Source organism: Canis aureus, chromosome 5 (assembly GCF_053574225.1).
Source record: "Canis aureus isolate CA01 chromosome 5, VMU_Caureus_v.1.0, whole genome shotgun sequence".
NCBI classification, from domain to species: Eukaryota; Metazoa; Chordata; class Mammalia; order Carnivora; family Canidae; genus Canis; species Canis aureus.
In genome coordinates, this window is record NC_135615.1 from 75,824,857 (window position 1) to 75,847,519 (window position 22,663).

A 22,663-nucleotide genomic window follows, 5' to 3' on the forward strand; every position below is an offset into this window, starting at 1 on the left:
GCAATGAAAATGTTCTGGAATAGATGGTGGTAGTAGCACACCGTGTGGATATATTAAGTACTACTGAGTTGCACACTTTAGGAAATTTTGAGTTAGATCTAAAAACCAAAAGGGAAGAAAACTGCATCAGATACGGCTGTGATCGCATTGGTTAAAAATCTTTTACAGACACATATGCTAAAATTAGCCATTACCAGAATGGATGCAAGTCACACAGCTGAGAAAATGGGAACCTCTCTTTGTGCTGTTATTGCATGCTATGTATCAACTAATACATTAGAAAAAAACCTTGAAGCCACTGAAGTAGATTGCATCATTATTTCCCTCATTCAGAAGAGGAAATGGCAGCACTTTGGCTCCAGTGTAACCTGACCAAGGTGACACAGAAGTTATGGTTAGAAACCCCAGTCTATAATATATGGCCTGCTTCTCCTTAAAAAAAAAAAAAAAAAAGAAACCCCAGTCTACACAATGCTCTGCCCCTCCAAGTTGTTGTTTATATGTTTATATCCCTAGTAGGTAAATACTCCTTGAGGGCAACAATCATTTTTTTCCTTTTCTTTCTTTTTAAGAGACACAGATCAGAGAGAGAATCCCAACCAGGCTCCACACCCAGTGGCCGCCTCGGGCCTCAATCCCATGACTCTAACTAAGATCATGACCTGAACCAAAACCAAGAGTCAGATGCTCAACAGACTGAGCCTTCCAGGTGCCTGTCTCTCTTCATTTCTTTACCTCAGACCCTACCTACTAGCACTTGGCAAATATAAAAACAAGTCAATTAAATTTACTCATCTGTTCATCAAATACTTGCGCTTCTACTATGTACCAGGTGCTGACAACAGCTATGAACAAGACCAAGTTCCTATGGAACAAAAATGTATCCTTTGAGGTATTCACAATGGTTCTAAGAGAAGAGGAAGTTCGGGAAGACTGCCTGAGGAAAATCAAGTAAGGAAACAAGCCACAAGATCAGGAGGAAGGGTCTCTCTGGATGAGGGGACAGTGGGAACAAAGGTCCTGAATATCAATTTTGGTGGGTCAAAGGCAGAGCAAGGCAGCAGGTATGGCACGAGCAGATCGTAGGGTGATAATGAGGTTGCCAAAGTAGATTCAACCCTGCGCTGTCCGGTCTCTCAGGCCATAGTAAGTAACTCGGTTTTTACTCTGAGGCAGAAACCTATTGGAGGGCTTTGAGTGGTACCATGATCTGGCTTAGGGCATTGATCTGGCAAATGGAATGGCCTTGGTGTGCCTAAGTGTTGGGAAGCAGACAACACTACTGACAGTACTAACTCAATTTTGAGTAAATGAGGATTATAGAGACTGAAGTAAGACAGGGATTAAGATTAGAGGACGGCATTTAAAAATTTCTCTTTTGGATATGTTTGGGTAGGTGGCTGGATAGGGTCCAGGTCAGGGGTTAAGTTTAGACGGCAGAGCAACTTGACAAATCAACAAAATCATGACATTTAAAGTCGAGGGAGCAGGGATTAAACGTAGGGAAAGCTACGTTTCCCTACAAAGGGCAAATACAAACTCTTTTTATGTTTGAAAGGAGCCAGAAGACACAAAAGGACCAGCTAGAGAGAATTGAAAAACTAGAGTTGCATCTGGAAGGTAAACAAGTATCATCTCCTAGAACCCACTCAAAGAAAGTGTTTCAACAAAGGAGTGATCCACTGAGCCAAATCCAGCCAAGGACCAGTCAAGTACAGATCAAGAATTGCTCCTGCAGATTAGCAGAACAGGAGCTACTGCTGTTCTGTCAGGTGGAGGAGAGGAAGCACACTGCATAAACAGGATCAGTGAGCATGAATGAACGGCTGGATAGATAACAAGGGCCTGAGTGATGTTCACTGGTTTGTTCACCCTAGAAGCGGAAAGTCATCAACCACCATTTTAGAAACTGGATATACTGTGCTTTTCTTGAATCACAGAATTATGCAATCAAAAGGAAGTCACATGTAAGATCTTGAAGACTTGGTTGCAGCACACAGGTAAGGTGCTGTTACCAATTACAGACTACCTTAGTTCACTACAGAGCAGCTTCATTTAAGTTTTGCCACCTTACAAATCATCCTAAAAACCCACCTGTAAAAAGAGCCCCTTCTATGTCCATGTCCTTCAGGTAAACACTGTCCCCACTAAGTCTTCCTGTAGTTAAGATGTGTAGACATTTTCTTTTAGTTTCGACTACCAGAAATCAATCACATTAACTGCCCATGTGTCACTCAGCTTAGATCCACGGTGTCAAAAATTCCCTTCTAACTTCGTTACGTTGCTAGTTTACCTTCTACAAACCAACTCCAAGTTTCAAGTCACTTTGCTCTGCTAAATCTGAAGTGCAAAAATGACTCACTTGTCACTAAATACACAGACCCCAAGAGGGAGGTTGCTCCAGTCACTCCTTTGGCCCTCCTGCACTTCCTGGAATGTGCCAGGCTCCTTCTGCCTCTCCGGCTGTACGCAGATACTACTCTGTTGGAGCGCCTCGCTGACTCTGCCCTGTCTAGCATAGGTGTTCCCATCTCACCACACACTTTGCCTTCACAGCACTTACTGCACTCATTATTAAAATAAAGACGGAAAAATAATTTCACCATTTATTTCCCTTGCCCAATCCTCAGTGTGCCAAAGGTGCCAAGGGGGGTAAAAACATAGGCTTAACTAAGATTTCTATTAAAAAAAAAAAAAAAAGGTGGGTTCCTGCAGTATTGAGACGGTTAAGTAAAAGTGAGTGGCCAACATTTTTAAATTTAGAAATTTATTCTGTTTAATCCACAAGCTTTATATAGCTTTAGTTTAAAAAAAAAAAAAACAAAAAAACAAAAACAGTGAAAACAAGACACTATTTCAAAGTCTGGGCCCTTCCAGCCTTCCAAATACGAGAGCTCTGAAAGTTGTATATACCAATTGGAAGAACAAGACAAAATTATGAATGGAGCCATGACATTTCATAAAACAAACTTTTATATAACTGAAGGATCCTTCCTGGGACTAGTTAATTGCCTTTACAAAAAAACACAACAGAATAGAATGAATTCCAGTGTTCCAAATCAACTTGTTACACATCAATATAAACCCACAGTGTCCTGGCAAACAACATGCTTTCATTTTCCATCTCGTCCTAGAGCTCGAATCCTGATTCATTTCAGCAGAGACTCCACAGGCAACAGGAAAGATTGTGGCATTAAAATATTCATTTATACTTTGTGGTAGTTCAACAGTGGTCTTATTTCTGGGCAAGCTTGCAAACCATACAAGGTTGGAAGCATCATAACTTAAATGGGTGCTAAGACTCAAATGAGAAAAAAATAAAGAAAAAAAAAATGACAAGAAAGGAAAACCTCTGGGAATAGCCAAGGCCTTTAAAGAAACCATAAAAATGCCAACAATATTGAAACCCCCTTTTTTAAAAAGAGGATTTTTTTTTTGGCTTAAAATATTTCACTCTAAATGAATTTATGTCAGCTGTCAATGAAAGAATGTCACTAATACACTGTGGACACCTTTTGCAATGTAAATCCATGCCCCTTTTTTTTTTACATGGTGAACTTCAACCTAGCAATTATTACAACAAATGTTATAGTCTAAAGCTCAAACACATTTTAGCAATTTTGAAATTGAATTGCGTACAAACCAAATAAAATGTACATCGTGACACACATTCCCGCCTAAGACTGTGGGGACACTTGAGCCTTCCGCATCGACCTCAGCGCCTTTTCACGCAGGTGCTTCTCTAAGTCGTCGAGGTTGTCTTCAGGCTCACTCTCCGTTTCCTAAAACCAGAGGGGCCACACTGGTGAGTCCTGACACACTGGCAGAGAGGTGTAGGGTGCAAGGGCAGAACCACATCATGGCAGTGACTGCACAACTCTAATACACTAAAACCCCCTCAATCAGCTGCACAACTCTATGAATATACTAAAAACCCCTCAATCATATACTTTCTTTTTAAATTTTACTTTTACTTAAGTACTCTATACCCAACACAGGGCTTGAACTCACAACCCTGAAACCCTGAGGTTAAGAGTTGTGTGCTCTACTGAGCCAGCCAGGCACCCTTGAGTGCCTTTTAATAGGTGAATGGCACGTTAATTATATCTTAAAGAAGTTATTTTTTAAAAATATACAGTAAGCATTTGGCAGCCATTCATATTCTTCTCCTTCGTCTTGGTAGATATCAAGAATGAGGATAGATCAGAAGAGTTAGCTAACAGCCGAGTAGCCATTATTGTAAAAAAATTCTTTTCTTCTCAACAAGTGACCAAGCGATCTGTAGAAGTCTAAGACACACACGTACCTTCTTAGGCTCGGGCTCTGCCTCCGGTTCCTCCTGTGCTGATGTGGTCGTGGGGGCCGCAGGGGCCGTGGGAGTGACAGCTGCTGCAGCGGCTGCTGCCATGGCCTTTTCCTTCTTGTGTTTTTTGTGCTTCTTGTGCTTCTTATCCTTTTTGTGTTTCTTGTCCTTCTTTTTCTTCTTTTTCTTTCCACCTCCTTCTGGGTCTGAGTTCTAGAAATCCAGAAAAATCCCAACAATAACATCAATCAGATTAAAATGTTGTCCAATAAACGTTTTACTTTCTCAAGGGAATAATTAAATGGACAAATCTCAGGAGTCCCCAAGGCTTTGGGGGAGGGGGAGCCCAAGGGCAATCCCTGCCAAGAAAAGTATGAAAACCACATTGCAAGTAAAGATGCTCTTCCCAGATTTTAAGATTTTAAGATGCCTGGGTGGCTCAGTGGTGAAGCGTCTGCCTTTGGCTCAGGATGTGATCCTGGGATCTGGGATCAAGTCCCACACTGGGCTCCTTGCGTGGAGCCTGCTTCTCCCTCTGCCTATGTCTTTGCCTCTCTCTCTCTCTCTCTCTCATAAATAAATAAAAGTTAAAAAAAAAAAAAAAAAAGTCAGAATGGACCCTGAAGGACCTTTCTGATCTCCCCCACATTAAACCAAATTTCCCAACCATGAGAGGCCAGTCAGGTGTCCAGGATCCCAAGCTACCTCCAAATATAGGGAAAGCAACATGTGCAAAAGAGAAGTCTCTGAACTCAGCTAGACTTCAGGTGAATCTGGCTCCTGAACCTGTTCACCATTTGACCTCAAATATTTTTCTAAGCTCCCTCTGTAAACCTAAATGGGTACAGCAGTCCCCAATAAAGCTGTCAGGGTCTATCTGTAAACTGCCCACAATACTAGCCTAACAGGTGGCAGGCTTTCAGTAAGTACAGTTATTATTCTAAACACACACTCATGTGAATGCCCCATTCTCCAGCCACTGTTACAGCTTCTCCTGGCTCTAGACTGGAAATTGTTCCTTAATGCATAACCACTGACCGTTGAACAACATGGGGGATTAGAGGCAACAACTCTCCATGCAGTTGAAAACCTGTATATAACAAGCCCTCAGTCTGTACATAGACCAGAAGCCTTATGGGTAACATAAACAGTCACTGAACACATATTTTGTGCGTTATGTACATTTTATGCTATATTCTTACAATAAAATAAACTGCAGAAAAAAACATTAAGTATAAGGAAAAAAAAAGTATAAGGAAGAAAAAACACATTTACAATGCTGTACTGTATTCACCAAAAATTTCCATGTGTAAGTGGCCCCGCTCAATGCTATTCAAGGGTCCAACTGTTAACGCCAAAATTATGCAAAGGGCAATTCTGCTGTAATTGAATTCCATCTGTAATTCTCAAATTTCACATTTGTAAGCAGTTACTTAAAATTCCTCAATCCATTCAATTACTTTGTAAAGTAATTCAGGCAACCCGACTGCTGACATGGACATCTAACTACTGACTTCATACAATAAAGAAACCTATTCAAGATCAGATTAATGATTCATAGAGGGGATGATATAGTTTAAACTCCAATACTTTAATATCCCAATGACATTTAAACTTCACAAGGTAAAAACAAGTGTTATTCTTATTTATGCAACTTTTTTTTTAATTAAAGATTTTATTTATTTATTCATGAGAGAGACACACAGAGAGAGGCAGAGACACAGGCAGAGGGAGAAGCAGGCTCCATGCCGGGAGCCCGATGTGGGACTCGCTCCCTGGACTCTGGAAGCACACCCTGGGCCGAAGGCAGGTGCTCAACCGCTGAGCCACCAGGTGTCCCTTATTTATGCAACTTGCCAGAGGTTAAGACTAAACCAGACAATACTGTACTTTCCACTTCAGCTAGTATTTTACAGGTTGCCAGGTTCATTTTTTATAGAAATATATTATTTCTAATATATTAGAAATAGAAAAAGGGCACTACACGTAAAGAAAAATTAAGATTACTCATCACTTCCCCTTCTCACATATAATCACTATGAACATTTGGTACTTCTTTTGTAATATTTTTTCCTTCATAAACGTGGAATAATACTAACACACATGATCTAATTTTGAAAGTTTTATTGATTTTGTGATCTTCAGTATCCAGTATGTCAAATGCTATAGAAACAACAAAAAATACTAAGCTATTTTCCACTATATAATAGATTCATGGATAACTCTTTTGTTATTCTAGATTTTCAATATAGCCCAATTTTAACCACTAAGATGAGAGAATTTAAAAGTATCAGACATGGTGTCAATTAGTGGGTGGGTGGAATATGAAGCATGGACTGTGGTGTAACCACCACCACTTAATTTCATACTTCCCTGAAGTCCAGCTGAACTACAGAAAATAATGCTGCCCTGGGTCGCAAATAAGTAATAACTTGTCTTTGCTTCCCAGTGACCACATACAATTATAAACCCCAAAATAGGGCAAACACATACCCTTGCCGGAGATGGGCTTGGTGTTGGGCTTTTAGCCTTTTTGACCGGTACCGCTGGTGACCAGTTGGTAGAGGGGGACTGAGACTGGACAGGGGATTGAGGTGCTGGGGGTTTTTTAGCTGCTGGCTCAGGAGATCCTGAGACAGATCGAGAGGACGAAACCCTCCTTACAGACTGAGGGCTTGGTGAGGCAGCCCTAGAAACAGAGGAAAGAACAAAACATTTAGTATCCAAGAGCAAAGGTCTTTCCTAAGAGAAAATAACCAACCACCATTATATAACCAAGTCACAAACTTTACATTTTACTATTAGTTTGCTAGTTGATTCTACTAACACACATATCAAATTTGTATGGTCTAAATCTCTTAGCAGTTTAAGCCCCATAATCCTCTGTCCATTCTGTTAACAATTTTTCCTAGATGAAATTAATAATGCCAGTTCCTTGTACTTCAGACAACTTTTACCAGTCTTACACAGACATCCAAGAAATGTTCTATGCATTATTTCAGAGTTTAGTTTTGGAAGCACATTCCCCTGATACCCCTAGGAACCAAATATGGAGTCCTATGGCATTTAGTTTGTCCCATGAGGAACTATCCTGAAAAGAGAAAATGGATCTGTGTATAGTACCTTTAAGCTGCCTTAAAAGCCTGTATTCCCAGCTTATTCTTTTCTGTAATTTCTCAGTAAAGGGGGGAAAAAAGCTTCCAAACATAAAGAGCTATGCAAGTTAGTGTTCCTAACCAAAAAAAGCATAAAATATTTTTACTTTTTTGTCTTTTTGGGTTCCGGAGTCCTGGAGACTCTCCTAATGGGCCTAGTACTTGGAGAAGGGGACTGCCTTCTTTGGGGTGATGATGATGCTCCTCTTCGAACAGGTGGAGGACTTGAGGAGGTCTGAGGAGCTCGAGGCCGTGGTGAGGGCGAATGCCTTTTGTTTGGTTGTGGTGACCGGGGCTCCCGGGTAGACCGGCTCGGGGAAGACCCTTTCCTATGCTTTGATGATAATGAAGGCGAACGTCTCTTGGTGACTGGGGAGCTTCTTTGTTTGGGAGGTGGAGAATGGGAGACCCGACGCTTTGGTGGTGGAGATGGTGATGCCCTTCGTTTAGGAGGGGGAGGGGGAGAAGCCGTTCTTCTCTTTGGAGGTGGAGAAGGAGAGTATCTCCTCTGTATCGGAGGAGAGTATCTTCTTGGGGACGGTGAGCGCCGGCGGGGGGGAGGAGAAGGAGTTCTAGGAAAAAAACACCATTAAGGTCCAAAAGAATAAGGCAACAGAATGCACAGAAACCTAACCAGCAGTTATGGCAACACTGTGTTAAGCACCAGGCAAAGACAGAATTTTAACTGGAAATGCTATGCCTTTATCCTCATGTAAAGGAAAAGAAATCATTTAGTGGATTTGTTTATCCTAGATGACTAAGAAACAGGACATTCTGCATAATGGAGAAATCTGAAGTTTCCAGACTGAATTCTAGTTTGTCAAAAGTCACTTAATATAATCCATATGGAACCAATTTAATGAGTTTTTTTGAGAAGAGAATCTTGCATAAACTGTGAACACCCATTATTATGTAAGAGCTAGGTGGCTACATTAGCAGGACTCTATTACAGGAAACTTAGGAAGTCTGTCCTTTAAAGAGCTCTCCTGGGGGCACCTGGGTGCTTAGTTGGTTAATAAGCATTCTGCCTTTAGCTCAGGTCATGATCTTGGGGTCTTGGATTGAGCCCAATGTGGGGCTCCCTGCTCAGTGGGGGGGGGAGTCTGCTTCTCTTTCCCCTGCTGCCTCTCTCCTCTACCCCCACTCGTGCTCTCTCAAGTAAGAAAAATCTTTTTTAAAAAAAGAGCTCTCCGATGTGGTGCTCTCTTGAACTGGCATTTGGACTATAAGTTCACTTGCATACATTTTAAAAGATCTATCTATACCTACCCCACCCTGCCAAGGAGAGACTTGGATTTTGTGTCTCAAAGAAAGCCACTTTTCAGTGGAAGTCTATCTTCTAGGCAGAATGCATCCCGACAGAAGTCCAAGCTGACCTTCGATTTACTTAATGCTTGATTCTTGTGTAATCCTAATGTGCCTTTAGAAATTAGACCTGAATATGACATTCAGTTCCAACTGCCTAATTTGTTCCTGAAATGTTCAACCTTGAGCTCAAAATATTTTACTGCCTAGAATCAGCTTTACAACAGGCTACTTTTTGGTCAATGAGGTAGTGTGCACCTCTATTTCCTCACCTGAAAAATGGGAATACCATCACCTACTAAGCAAGATCATCTAAAGGACTACAGATTAACAAAAATGATCAAAACTATGAAATTAGCCACAGCACTAATTTAGTATTAACTAAAATACAAGCCTGGTTTTGCACTAATGTTTCTCTTCTGATCCACATTCCAAAAATCAGAATTATATTTAGTTATCATGTGTCCTTGGTTCCTGCCAATACGAGACTATTCCTTTGTCTTTCAGGATTGTCATTTTTAAAGAGTACTAGTCAGTTACCTTGTAGAATAACCTTCAATTTGGGTTTGTCTGGTATTTCCTAAAAAATCAGACTGGGGTTCTATATAATTGGTAAGAATACTATGGAGGTATCAAGAATTACATAATGCTAATATGTACTCTCGACTGTTAAATGATTCCTTAGTTAAGGAGGTATCTGCTGGAATTCTCCACTGTAAAGTTAGTATTTTTCCCTTTATAATCACTAAATAGAATGACTTCACCTTTAAATTTAACATCTTTGTTGACATGTGATTCACATACCATAAAATTTACCCATTTTAAAGTGTACATTTCAACTGTTTTAAGTATTTTCAGTCACGTAACTGTAACAACTCTCCCTATTCCCACCTGACCCTAGGCACTACTAATCTGCTTTTAACTCTTTGATTTAGGTGGTCTAACTTTACATATTAACAGAATCACATCATATGTGGTATTCTGTAAATGGCTGAACAATGCCACTCTAAGATATTCTAATCATAAAGAAAGTTGCTTCAATTAGTTCCAACTAGCACTTATCTGATAAAATACCTTCGTCGTGGTGGTGGCGTGGGAGACCTGCGCCTACGAGGAGGGGGGGCAGGAGAAGGGGAACGTCGCCTTCTGGTGGGTGGTGGGGAAGGACTCCTCCTCCGTCTACCACTAAATCACACAAACACACACACACACAAAAAAAATACAGGTGATTTGGAGTTAGTAGCATTTATAAGTGATCCAGATGATATAGTTTCAATCATTTTTAACCCAAAGTGAAGCCAACTGTTCCTCTATCCCTTAGAACAATGTTTTTACAACTATCTTTCAAGACCATTAGTCAAGACTCTGGCTGAGAACCAGCATTTTAGAAAATCAGTATATTACTTTTGGGAAAGGCAAATTTTGTTTTGTTAAATTTTTGTTTCAGTATATAAATATGCAGAGTCTGGGTCATGAGACAGACACAGCATGACACAAGGTGAAACAAGTTTGAAAACACTGCCTATGGCATCGTTCTTTAACTGGAATGCACATCACAATTATCTAGGAAGCTTATCGGAGTTTGTTCACCAGGTCTGGACTATGGTCTAGCTGGCGTATGCTGAAAAGGCTCTCTAAGTGATTGATTCCTTATTAGGAAAAACTGCTTTAAAACTCATGTTCTAATGCAGAAATTTAAAATTTTAATGGTTACCAATGGCTTAAGGCCCCAAATCTGGGTGTCAACTGCTCTGAGTCCTCAATTTTTAAAAATGTTTCCGCTACTCAAGAGTTGCCTACTACCAACAAAAAAACACTATCTCAAAGACAAAAGATTAAAAGCTGGAACACTAAAGCTATCACTGGGAGCAACATGGTTGAAATATAGACAATCATAGATAAACCGAAATTCTGAGCTCTGTTATACACTTAACCAATACAAACACAAACATGAAAAATACAATTATATCAACTGGACTAACCTAACTCATAGCAGTCTCCAAAGGGATATATTAAAAATATACACCAAGCCAGTTTGCTACCTTTTGGCTAAGTTTGCATGTATAAAGTAATCACATACTATAATTTCTTGACCAGCACAGGATGGAGGGTTCCTATAAATCTGGAAATATTTTCTAAAGTTTACTAGTCTTGATTCCCCTTTAAAACTAAGGAGAGCTCTGTTACTAACAGAACAAAGAAAATTCTGAAATTTGCTATTTAACTTAATACTTATTTTCATTATTTAATTTTCAATTTCAAATTGTTTATGCCTTGTGGGGCCTAAGACATCACTTGTAATATATTTAAAATAGTGAACTACAAGAGGGAATCTATGAAGACAGATAAGCTTTGGACAAAATGAAACGTAGATAAGAACTACTAATTATAAGAAAATACAGGAAAACCCACTTTACTAGCAGGGTTAATCTCAGAATTATAAGATCTGGAGAGACAGCATAAGCACAGTATTGATTTAAGATTTCAAATAGGGAAAGATATTTGGGTTTTGACTTAAAAAGAAAACAAAAGAGAAAGTTTATAGGTGCAAACTTAGAGGATTAAGTGATATAAAGTATAACTCCCAGTGTTATCAGTAAATACAATCGCATAAGAAATATTACTGTTGATTATGTGGCTTCTCTTTAAAAATATTCTAATTTCCGTTTGCAAAACCAAATCAGAAATTCTCACTAAAAAACTGAACCGAGATTACAATCTATTACAATATGCTAATGATCAGAGGTATTTATGGTCTCATCTTCATTCGTAAGACCAAATGCTCAGAGTACCCAAAAAGTCCCTTCTAATAATGACCTTCAATGTGCTGTTTCTATGTGAGCAAATGATCAAAAAGAATATATAAAACCATAACCAACTAGCATTAACTTAAGGAACTTCCAGAAAAATGAGATAATCACTTAAAACTAGAGTCTTGATACCACATGGCTCTATGATCTGAAGCCTACAGAATTTCTACCTGAACTGAGAGGGTACACATTTCAAGGGTTAAAACAAAAAGCTAATTTCTTTGAGATCAATCTATTTCAATGTTTCTATACGTGCGTAAAAAAAAAAAAGTGACATAAAACCAAGTTCAATATTTTCTAAGAGGTCAAGCTTGTTAACTATATTATTCAAAATTCTGAATGCTTAATATATTTCATCTGCTTAATCTAACAACAAGCTAAGCATTTTCTAGTTACTCTGAATAATAACGCCAAGCTAAGCTTTCAACTATGTGTAGAAATTGAGTAGTAAAGTTCCCTATCAAATTGTGTGAGAACCAGTTGCATAAGTCTCAATATGTGATATTGTGATACAGCCCTCAAGTATGCAGAAAAGGCAAGTTTTATCAGAAGGAGCCAGCTTGCTATCTCTGCAGTGAGCTCTCAGAACAACCACTTTGCTAGCCCCGCTGGTAATGAAGACAAGAAGTTACAGATGTGACAACTATCTTTTTTGTGTGTGTTACTATTTCCTTTTTACACTATGATTAACATACCTTTTATCCTTTAAGTTAGAGTGTTCGATACCCAAAGACAAGTGTCTCAAAACACGAAAAATATTATAAACTTTACATATGAAATAATCAAAACCAGGTCATATGTCCCCTCTTAAAAATAGAATACTGAAGCACAATTCCAGTAATTCTTTCTTCATCTATAAATCCTAGATACCTGATACAAATTCCTACTTCATTAAAACTGGAAGCCTTTTTAAAGAGGATAAACAAAACCATCCTGGAGCAGGGTAGTGAACATCAGTGTTGATTTCCCTGTTGAGGAATCACTTTCCAAAAAGAAAGTAGTTCCATAATGGGGGAAAAGGGGATCTCACCACTAACCTGATTTTGTAAACCAACTTTTTAGCTGCTATACTAGCAGCTAAACTAGGGGTTACTATAGTGGGAAACAGAATACCTCAGCAACTGAATTTATTTTTTCTTAAAGGTTTTTATTTTTTATTGTTAAATATTCCAAAACACAAATACACAACTTTGCTCCACCATGAACACTGCTGACTAGTTCCAAACAATCTTTCCAAAAGAACTCTAACTACTGAGACTACCTAAGACAGCTTCAAAAAGTGAGCTATAAAGAGGACAATGTGATAGTTTCAGGAAGGATAAATACTCAAATTTAGCAGTAGCTGAGAACCCCCAAAAGCAGAAGACTAACAAAGACAGTATAAGGGTATAATGTCAACAGCATGATCCCAATAGGTATGGGATCAAGCTTTTTCACTTTATACCCTAAGAAACTCATTTTACTACTTCTGGGCCTCTGTTTTCTCATTTATGAGATAGGCCTAAATTAGAGATTTCTATTTATGATTAAGCTCTGAAATGTTACAGTTTTATAGTCACAAAGACACTTGATCAAAAAGGTTCAATGAAGATATGCAGCCTACCTTCCTATTATAGAGAACACTGAACAGGGCCAGATCCTCACATTCATCTTTTTAAAAGACTTTCCCAAAAGCCAGCACTAATTTCCTCCCCACTAAATAAAGGAGCTATTATTATCCTATCTCTTGGAAAATATCCAGGTACTGTAACTGCACGAAAATCTAAGCTCAAATGGTACTCTAAAATGAACACCGTGTAGAAGTCTATCGTTCATTTGATGTGCAAAGAAACACAACCACCTGAAATGGGGGAACTTCTCCAGTCATCCCCACCATATACCTAGGGATAGGAGCAGGTTACCTAAACAGCATATCCCATCCCTAAACTCTGACATGTAGCCTCATGTACAAAGTAGTGGCTAACCAACCTTTTAGTCACTGGCGATTGCCATCGCTTTCCCATTTGCATCCTGAGAGCAGTGGAGAAAAACAAAGGTCAAGAATTCCATTCACCAAATTTACTTTAATGGAGTTAAGCATTACTAATGGGGGTGTATTTCTGTTTTAAATGTTCAAAGATGTGCAGAAGTTAATGCTATAGTTGCACTGATCTAGTCATGCAGACGTAAGACATGGTGGTATAAAACTAACCAAGATCTCATTAATCGTGATAACCACCAAATAAAGCCAAAAAAATGTCCCCACCCCACTCCCAAATCTGACCATCTCTTTCTGTGAATCCCTGACATGAAGGAGTTAACCAATTTCCAAAATAAATCTGTAGCCCACCCCTTAAATTAGAAGTTTCATCAAGACTACAGAACACCAGTGTAGACTACTGAAAAGACATTACCGAGGTGAAGTCTCTTTCTGGCGCTTTCGAGGTGATGGAGAGGCACTCCGGGAAGGGGAATGTCTCCGCCGCCTGCCTACCTCACCGTTCTTCACATGGGACCTCTTGGGTCGCTCATCTTCTGAGGAAGAAGAGGAGCCAGAATCTATAATTACACAACAAACAAAAAATTAAATTATGTCTGTGCTTAAGAGTCTACCCACATTTTCTCAATCTAAGCAGATGGGAGTGTTTAAATTAGCAAGTCCACTTATGAAAGCAAGCAAGTATACAAGCGAGCAGTTCTAAACAAATGTTATTATCAATATATGGGCAATGACTTAAAAGTCAACCATAAATATACATCATTATTATATAATTTATATAAGTCACTCCATGGCACATTCCAACAAAACAGAAATGTCCTTTAAGAAGCTAGCGATTTTCCAAATAACTAAGCTTAAAAATCATCTCAAGCAATTACTTGATGCTTGTTACTCTAAGCACTTTTAAAACTGCTGAAAGTCCTATTAAGGTCTGAATAACTTCTTTCCACATTCCTAGCATTTATCACACAAACAAAAAAATTTATGTGACAAGCTTTTCCTACAGGCCTGGTGGCAAATGTCTGGGACTGCGAAAACAAAACAAAGCAAAAAACAAAACAAAAAACCAAAAGAGCAAAAACAAAAACATGAAAACCCCCCAAACCTTCAACTGTTTGTATATGATTTCCTTAACCCAAAATAATTGTTCCCAAATATCAAAACTTATACTTAAAAATAAAGTCCTGGGGCATCTGTGTGGCTCAGCTGGTTAAGCATCTGACTCTTGATTTCAGCTCAAGTCATTATCTCAGAGTCTTGAGATTGAGTCCCATGTCAGGCTCTGTGTTGGGCATGGAGCCTGCTTAAGATTCTCTCCCCCTCTGCCTCTGCCCCTCCCCTCATGTGCTCCTTTCTCTCTCCTTAAAAAAAGAAAACAAGGGATCCCTGGGTGGCGCAGCGGTTTAGCGCCTGTCTTTGGCCCAGGGCGCGATCCTGGAGACCCAGGATCGAATCCCACGTCGGGCTCCCGGTGCATGGAGCCTGCTTCTCCCTCTGCCTGTGTCTCTGCCTCTCTCTCTCTCTCTCTGTGACTATCATAAATAAATAAAAAATTTAAAAAACAAAACAAAACAAAACAAAAACAAAACAAAGTCCCAAGTACCAAAACCACTCAAAACCTATATGCTTTTTTAAGCCTTTCTATGATTAACTTCATTTTTAAAGAGCTGCAAAAGCTCTACGGCTTTTCATGCACTTAATGCCGCCGAGTGCTTTGGTATCTATTTTATAAATGAACAGTAAAGCTAGCATACCTAGACTCAGTCACAAATACCCACAGAGCTAATTAATTATTATTTAAATAATAAATATTATTTACTTTACTATTTCACAAATATACAAATATAATTACAAAGTACACAAAAACAACCTACATTACATGCCCAAGTAGGTGACTGGCTCAATAAATTATATAATTATAATATTAGACAATATAGCAATATTAATTATTACAGTAGAGCCAATAAGTTTTGGCTATTTAAAAAATTAGATCTAAGAACAGGAAAGCTATCTATCTATCTATATATATATATAAAGCTAAAAAAGGAGACAAAAACCATCTAAATTTTGAGCTTATGCAGTTTTGGAGGTTTTTTTTTGGGGGGGGGGGAGGGTTTGGTGGCCTTTTTAAAACCATAGATCCCTATACACAGCACAGAAAATTTCTGAAGAAAAGCTTTTGGGAATAAGACTAGGGATTGGGAAAAGAATTAGAATTTTTCAAATTTAATACCCCTGTTCTGTTTTACTGTCGTACTGTAAAGATCTACTACGTTTATAACAATTTAAAAGAAAGTTAAGAAAGGACTTAAAAACAAAAACCAAAAGTAGGAACTTCCTCCCTTTGAACAGATTTCTATGTAGGCATATATTTTTCCTAAGTACACTCACTACATGGATGGAGATTTGTATCTGAAGTTATTTTTCATTAGGAAATATAGGTAGGAAACAGTTGAACCCATGTCCATACCAGATGAAGACTGCTGGTTCTGTCGTCTGTACTGACGTCTCTGCTGCACAGAATCTGCTGCAGCCATTTTGCCACCTTTATCTTCTTCTGAAAGATGGATGCATTTAGAAAGCCTTTCTTTAGTTGTGCATACAGAAAATGTAACACACTTGAATTGGAAAATGGTCTCTTAAGCCTTTCTCTCACTGGATCAAGCAATACAACTATAGACATATTTTTTTCTTACAAAAAAAAAAGAGCTTAAAAATGCCAATTTTTTAAATGTTGATTTTAACTATGTTCACCAAATGTAATCAAAATTTATTTACTATAGGTCAGGCTAAGCACTAGGGACTTTATAAGCATTATTCCAATTAATCATAAAAAATCTACAGGACAGTACTTGTTATCTGCAATTCAGATGAAAAGTGAGGCTCAGATAAATTAAATAATTAAAAAAGCAGTTAAGTAAGGAAGCTGGGGATTCAAACCTTCACTTCAGAGTCATACCTCTTAACCACTAAGTCATATCCTATAATTAATCTTTAACCAGAGGGGGTGAGGAAATGTGCAAAAAATCTTAACCAAAAAAAAAAAAAAAAAAAAAAGCACAAAAACTTACCCGATTCCGATAACTCTACTTTTCTAGGCTTAGGTGCTGGTGAAGGGGACTCTCTTTTCTCAGTACCTTTATGTTTTGTCACTAAAAATAATAAGGAAAAAAAAAAACTTACATACAAGGGAAAGCAAAAAACAAAAAAAGCCACACGAGACATTCACTTCTTATAATGGTACAACAGTGTGACTTTCTTTAAAGTACTGATAATTAAGTAATTCCATAATTAAGTAATGAATCAATAACTTAATAAATTAAATGTTTGATGAAAAACCTTAAAAGGTTCTACGATCATATTTGAATCTGAAGATTCTCCCAAGAGAAATGCCAGGTAAAAGGAACTGGGAGTTGTTTTGCAGCAGCAGCTCTGTGTGAAAGGTATGTGTCAACTTTCAACTCCATAAACCTCTTGGTGTGAGGTACCTGGATGGCTCAGTCGGTAAGCTTATGTCTTTGGCTCAAGTCATGACCTCAGGGTCCTGGGCTCAATCCCTGCATCAAGCTCCCTGCTCAGTGGGGAATCTGCTTCTCCCTTTTCCTCTGCATCCTCCCCGGGTTGTGGGGGTCTCTCTCATATAAATAAATAAAGTCTTTAAAAACAACAAAAATAAAAAACCTCTGTGCTACCCAACCTTAAACATAGACACTCAACTAACTACAGAAGCCTCATCAGCACAGGAGCTTCCAAGCACCCTACTATAGGTGGGTTCAGAAAAGTAATAGAACTGGTAAATGGTTATGAAATAAGATCTGATGAAATCCTTCAGAGAAAGAGATCTGTTCAAGAGGAGAATGGGTTAGCCACCAAGAGACTAAAAAAATTTTATATACCAATACAACCTTCATAACATGACAAATTTAAACTATCCATTAAAAAGTAAACTCTCATAATAGTAAGATAATTAACTACTGAGGCTGAAAGACTCTTTCCAAAGCTTAAAAACTGAGGGGGAGGAGCAGCTCTAAAATACACCTAAGGTAGTAGGACAGCTAGAAGCACTTTATGAATTATCCAAATTCTTCTTCCAGGTTGCATGGAAAATTATTATGGCAATAGTCTTTTGTATGCTTGCTGTATTATTAAGCAGTGCTAAGGCACAGGTGCTAGTGTTACCCCCCCCCCACCCAGTTTACAGGAGGAGAAAACTGAGGCTTAAAAAGAAGTTACTTCAAACAAAGTCACATAGATAAAGTGACCTAGGATCTGAACCCAAGACTATTTCTAGAGCATAGGCTTTAATTTCCACCATTTAGCAGCTCTATGTATAATATCCATCCACTGTTTCAACTAAAATCAAAAGTATATGCAGATAAAACCATCAATCTTACTACAGATTATCCTAAAACATCACCTGAGAACATCCTGCTAAAAACTAAATCTGAAGACAATATGATCCCCTAAGAATCCTTTTATCTGTTTTTGTTTGATTAAAAGCAATTACCATGGGATGTTGACCCAGAATGTAGATACATTTCTTTTAACATGCTCATACTCAGAATTCTGCAAAGGCTTATTCTAAGCAGTAACTTAGAGAGCCAGTGATCTAAAACAGAAATCTCACCTTTGCTGAAGTAATTGAACTGAGGAGTTTACAATCCTTTTTAAAAAGATTTGAGAGAGAAAGACAGGGGCGTGCATGCATGACTGTGAGCACAGAGGGGTAGGGGGAAGGGGCAGAGGGAGTATCACAAGCAGACTCCCCACTGAGCATAGAGCGCAATGAAGAGTTTGATCTCACAATCCTGAGATCATGACCTGAGCCAAAATCAAGAGTCAGATGTTTAACTGACCGAGCCACCAAGGCGCCCCCATCTTTTTAAAACTACAATACTTTTTAAATGGCCTGTATTTTATTAATGATTCTACCCAACAGGAGTTTTGGACAAACCATTGGATTGGGTAAAAAATGGTTAATACCTAATCAGTTACAGTGAAATACAGCAGCAAAAGTGCATTTACTACTTGTATTTTAACAAATTCAAAGAAGTAAAATACAAATGCTTTTTAACTTTTAAGGATTTGAGGCTATTTTCTTGGTCAGTATTGTCTAAAGTGTCAGTTACTCTTCAAAAAATAAAATAAAATAAAGTGTTAGTTCATCTTCAATTCTTGAAAAATTATTAGAGGCATCCAGTTATCTATAAACCCCACATGTCCAAATTATGACCTAAAAGAACTAGGTTCCAAAATGTTTGGAAGACATTCCAAATTCCATTCTGAATGTCAGAATGCATTTCCCTCTAAGATACATTAAAAATACAGCTATGTTTGCAAGACAGTTGACATATGCCAACTGAATAAACACAACTAAACTAGAACATATATACATTTTCCTCCACAGAAATACACTTTTACAATTTTATCTAGATCCAATCTCTCATGAATGGCTTCGCTAAGGTCTACGGTCAAAATATTCATACCATTACAAATATCTATTATATACCCCTATTCTGGTTTAATAGGACTGACTGAATAGTATTAACATAGTTAATGTTTCATCTGAATTTGTTATCTAGAGAAGATTTTATAGTTTATTATGGTAATGTTTTATTTTTAGTATTCAAGGGGCAAAATCATTCTAGCGTAAAGTCAGAAATCTTCTAAGTTAAATAAAAAACCAGAATTTTAAATTTACTTCAGTAGTCCTATTAATTATTAATCTCCCAGACTTGTCCAAAAGATCACTTGTAAAGATAAGTCAGTTACCAGAATTGGTGAAATTATCATTGTCTACAGAGTACAATTTATAGGGTTAAATTGAGCTTATCCTAAAAATAATAGGTATAGATCCTCTGTAAACTATTTCATTAAATATCCCATGATTTCAAAGCACTACTTCATGTACTAAGATAATGCCAATTTAACCAAAATGACACTGATTACAAAATGCTCCCTGAAGATCTTTTCAGATGAGGATATACAATATACCTTGAACTATTTATTTACCTCTAAATTCCTCCCAATACTTTCTCTGCCTCCTTCCTACTCCATTTGCCCAATATTCAAAGTCCTGACTGGTTAACCACTACAAAAATATACAAGTAAAATCTATTACACTTTAATGGCATCACTGATCTTACTAGCCATGGAGTATCGTAAAAAAGGAATTCCTGAAATCACACCACCACGTACAGAAACTGAAGAATTTCACCCTACCCTGCATCTCCCTCCTCCAGCCATCAAAACAAACATTTTGGGGTAGGAAAGCTGGCAAAGTATACATTTTTTCAACTGAGAAGTGAGAACCCAAATTTTAGTCCTGACTGGTTGACCTTGACCAAATCACTTAACCTGAGAACCGGTTTCTTGATGACAATCTCTAAAGTCTGTTCTACCTCTGAAATTTCATCACAGAGGCCTGGGATCATTTTACTATAAAGTTATTTCCAAGTAGTGAGAGCCAAATTCAGCTTCAGGAGACACAAGGCAGTCTCTTTGGCTATGTTTTTTTTGGATGTGGAAGACCTGTCCCAGAATCCATAGGAATATAAATAGTTCTTTGTCTTCCACCATGACTTATTTCTCTATTTGCATATCCACTGTGACTTTTTCTTTTTTTGAAAGCAGTAGCCCACTCCCCTTAACAATGTATCAGAACACAAGAAGTTGGTGCCTGTGTAGACTGAAAAAGGTGAATTCTTATCAACCTATTTTAACAAAGATTCAGTCCTCCTGTTCAGATACTTTCATTCTTTAGCTGTCATGTAAATAGAAAAATCCCAACTTGATGTGTTTTTACAAAGTAATAGGTGAGAACTTTTATAACATTTTTTTTACTAGTGAGCTTTCTGGCTCCAGACAAAGGAAAAAAAAAATATTCAGAAATACAAACACTTCATAGAAAAGGAAAAAAAAAAAAAAAACCGGTTAGGACAATGGGCATCAGATTTGGACATGGTGGCTGGAAATTATTTAAACATTCCTAATTTTGAACAAAGGTAATATGGAACATGAAGTTATAAAAATAAGTGACCCCTAGGCCCACTCCCATACTTAAATGAAGTCTGAACCTAGAAGACGCGAATGTCTCTATTCTCATCCAGCTGTCTGTCCGGGTATAAGGAGCTAATGCAACAAAAATGACCACATAACATTTAATTATAATAATCACCAAATTAATCCTTTAAAATTCAGAAAACCTATACACTACTCTCTACATATTAGCATTATCTGCCAGTCTCCTGTCACTCTTATGGCTCATCTATACCTCAATGACAGTCAAAATTTTGCCCATCTCCATTTTCTTTTTCTAACCTGAAAATTCAGATGTGATCAGAACAAGCCCCATAAATATCAAGCAACACACTGCTTCTCAAAAAACAATTACTATAGTAGCTTTTAGGATTTCTCCTCCCCCACTACTCACCCTTCAGGCTATCATCTCAGCCCTAAGCACCAGAAGCCCAATGCAAATAGATCCTACTGCTTTTCTCCTTGTGTATTTGATGTTAAAGGAACAAATCCCAATATACCACAACCTTCACTCAGACTAATATGGCATTCTACTTGCCTGGCAGGATCATAGATCATAAATTCCTCAGAAATCAATCTGCAGAATAAAGCACAGACAACAACACTCAGAAGAACCCTGCCTAGAGCCTAAATTAAAAAACAAATCAGCTTTTAAGGACACCATGTTCCTCCCTAGGGAGCACAATGGGGCCAAGAAAGAATTAAAACAGAATATGAAGTCCTCAGATGAGGTATCAAACAAAAAAATCTTCAGGGGAAAAAAGTTAACTGGTCTCACAGTAATAAAATGATCCCTTATCATGACAACACAAACTTTGACAATCAGTTACCGCAACTCAGCCCACGGCTGGTAATGTATTTCTCCACCTACTTGATGCCAGAGGCACATGCTGAAGACAAAACACGTTTACATGTAAACTCTATTTCAACAATCCCCAAGAACTTAAAGCAGGAAAGAAAAGGTGGTAAGGAAATTTACAAAGATTATCACATACACAAATATTACCCAGCTACTTTACACTCTGAAGAGAGAAAAGGCAGCAACAACTGACTGTGCCCTTCACAGCCAAATGAAGAACAAACATACTGTTTTTATGTGTCTGATTTTTACCTTTACCTGAAGTTCTCCCTGGAGAGACAGAAACACGACTTTTTCTTGTACGATTGGACTGCTGGGGTGTTGGGGAATGACGAGTTTTTGGCGGTGGAGTTGCTGGAGGTGATGGCCTATGCCTTCGCCTCGGAGGACTTGCTGAAGGAGATAACCTACGAGTTTTTCGAGGGGGACTGGATGTCCTCTTAGGAGGCTTCTTTGGCGGTGACCGGGAACGAGATGAAGAGGATGAGGAGCTACTTCCAGACAAGGATGCTGATGAACGTCGTCTTCTGTGGAATAAAGTATTCACATTCATTACCTGTATACTTGTCAAGAACCACCTTACAGGTATGTACAGTTTACACAAAAATACAGCTATTTTTATCCAACTTTTGAGTTTATGTAGCTAAGCACATAAATAAATTTTTAAAAAATGGGAAACAAAACCACACAACCTAGGACAGGAAACAGCTAGTTCTGAGACTAAATATGAGTAACTTATTCTGATAAATGCTTCTGTTTGAGTTGTCTTTTCAGTTATAAAACATGTCACGTTGAGTGCTATAATACAGTAACTAACCAGTCTCTTTTTTCCTTAGGAATATCATCACTGTTTGGAGTTTGCATACAAAATTTGGGTGACAAAAGTATTTTCCATTTAATAGCACAATGTCGAACAACCTTTAGGTTGCATTTAAAAAAAAAATGTGCAGCAGGATTAGGAATTCATTTAGCTACATAAACTTAGAAGCAGGGGCCTCTCGAATTCTGCGGCAAAATTTGTGTAAGTTCTGTTGCAATTATGTGTACCTGCAGAATTCACCTTTGGCGGAAGAATTCCTGAGAACCTGAAAAAAAGAAACCCTACCTTAAGTGTGAGATAAAAACTGGCTGAAAGGGAATCTTACACAATCTGCAAAATATTTTGACTGCTAAATGGCTCAGTAAGCACAATTAAAACACGCTGTTTGCAAAACT

General features: G+C 38.1%; 1 protein-coding gene and 1 long non-coding RNA gene across 12 annotated transcripts in view; one reads left to right on the forward strand and one right to left on the reverse strand.

The window, feature by feature from the left end:
• The first annotated feature begins 577 nt into the window (after positions 1–577).
• Positions 578–3,406, forward strand: LOC144314680 (uncharacterized). Of its 2 annotated transcripts, XR_013380530.1 has the most exons (3): positions 588–709; positions 833–951; positions 1,559–3,406. It is a non-coding gene; the product is annotated as an uncharacterized LOC144314680 (long non-coding RNA). The 2 variants fall into 2 exon arrangements; XR_013380529.1 differs by having other exon boundaries at positions 578–951.
• Positions 2,751–22,663, reverse strand: part of SRRM1 (serine and arginine repetitive matrix 1) — a 35,485-nt gene continuing 15,572 nt past the window's right edge. For 6 of the 10 annotated variants that reach the window (XM_077899096.1, XM_077899097.1, XM_077899098.1 and 3 more), the window contains 10 exons: positions 21,701–21,975; positions 16,623–16,703; positions 16,022–16,108; positions 13,967–14,111; positions 13,542–13,583; positions 9,838–9,948; positions 7,566–8,030; positions 6,797–6,992; positions 4,307–4,516; positions 2,751–3,782 (listed from right to left, as the gene is read on the reverse strand). In XM_077899096.1, coding sequence (XP_077755222.1) covers positions 3,678–3,782; positions 4,307–4,516; positions 6,797–6,992; positions 7,566–8,030; positions 9,838–9,948; positions 13,542–13,583; positions 13,967–14,111; positions 16,022–16,108; positions 16,623–16,703; positions 21,701–21,975 — 1,717 coding nt within the window. In that variant the 3' untranslated portion in view covers positions 2,751–3,677. The remainder of the gene's footprint in view (positions 3,783–4,306; positions 4,517–6,796; positions 6,993–7,565; positions 8,031–9,837; positions 9,949–13,541; positions 13,584–13,966; positions 14,112–16,021; positions 16,109–16,622; positions 16,704–21,700; positions 21,976–22,663) is intronic. The other 4 variants (XM_077899092.1, XM_077899091.1, XM_077899090.1 and 1 more) reach the window with 4 other exon arrangements.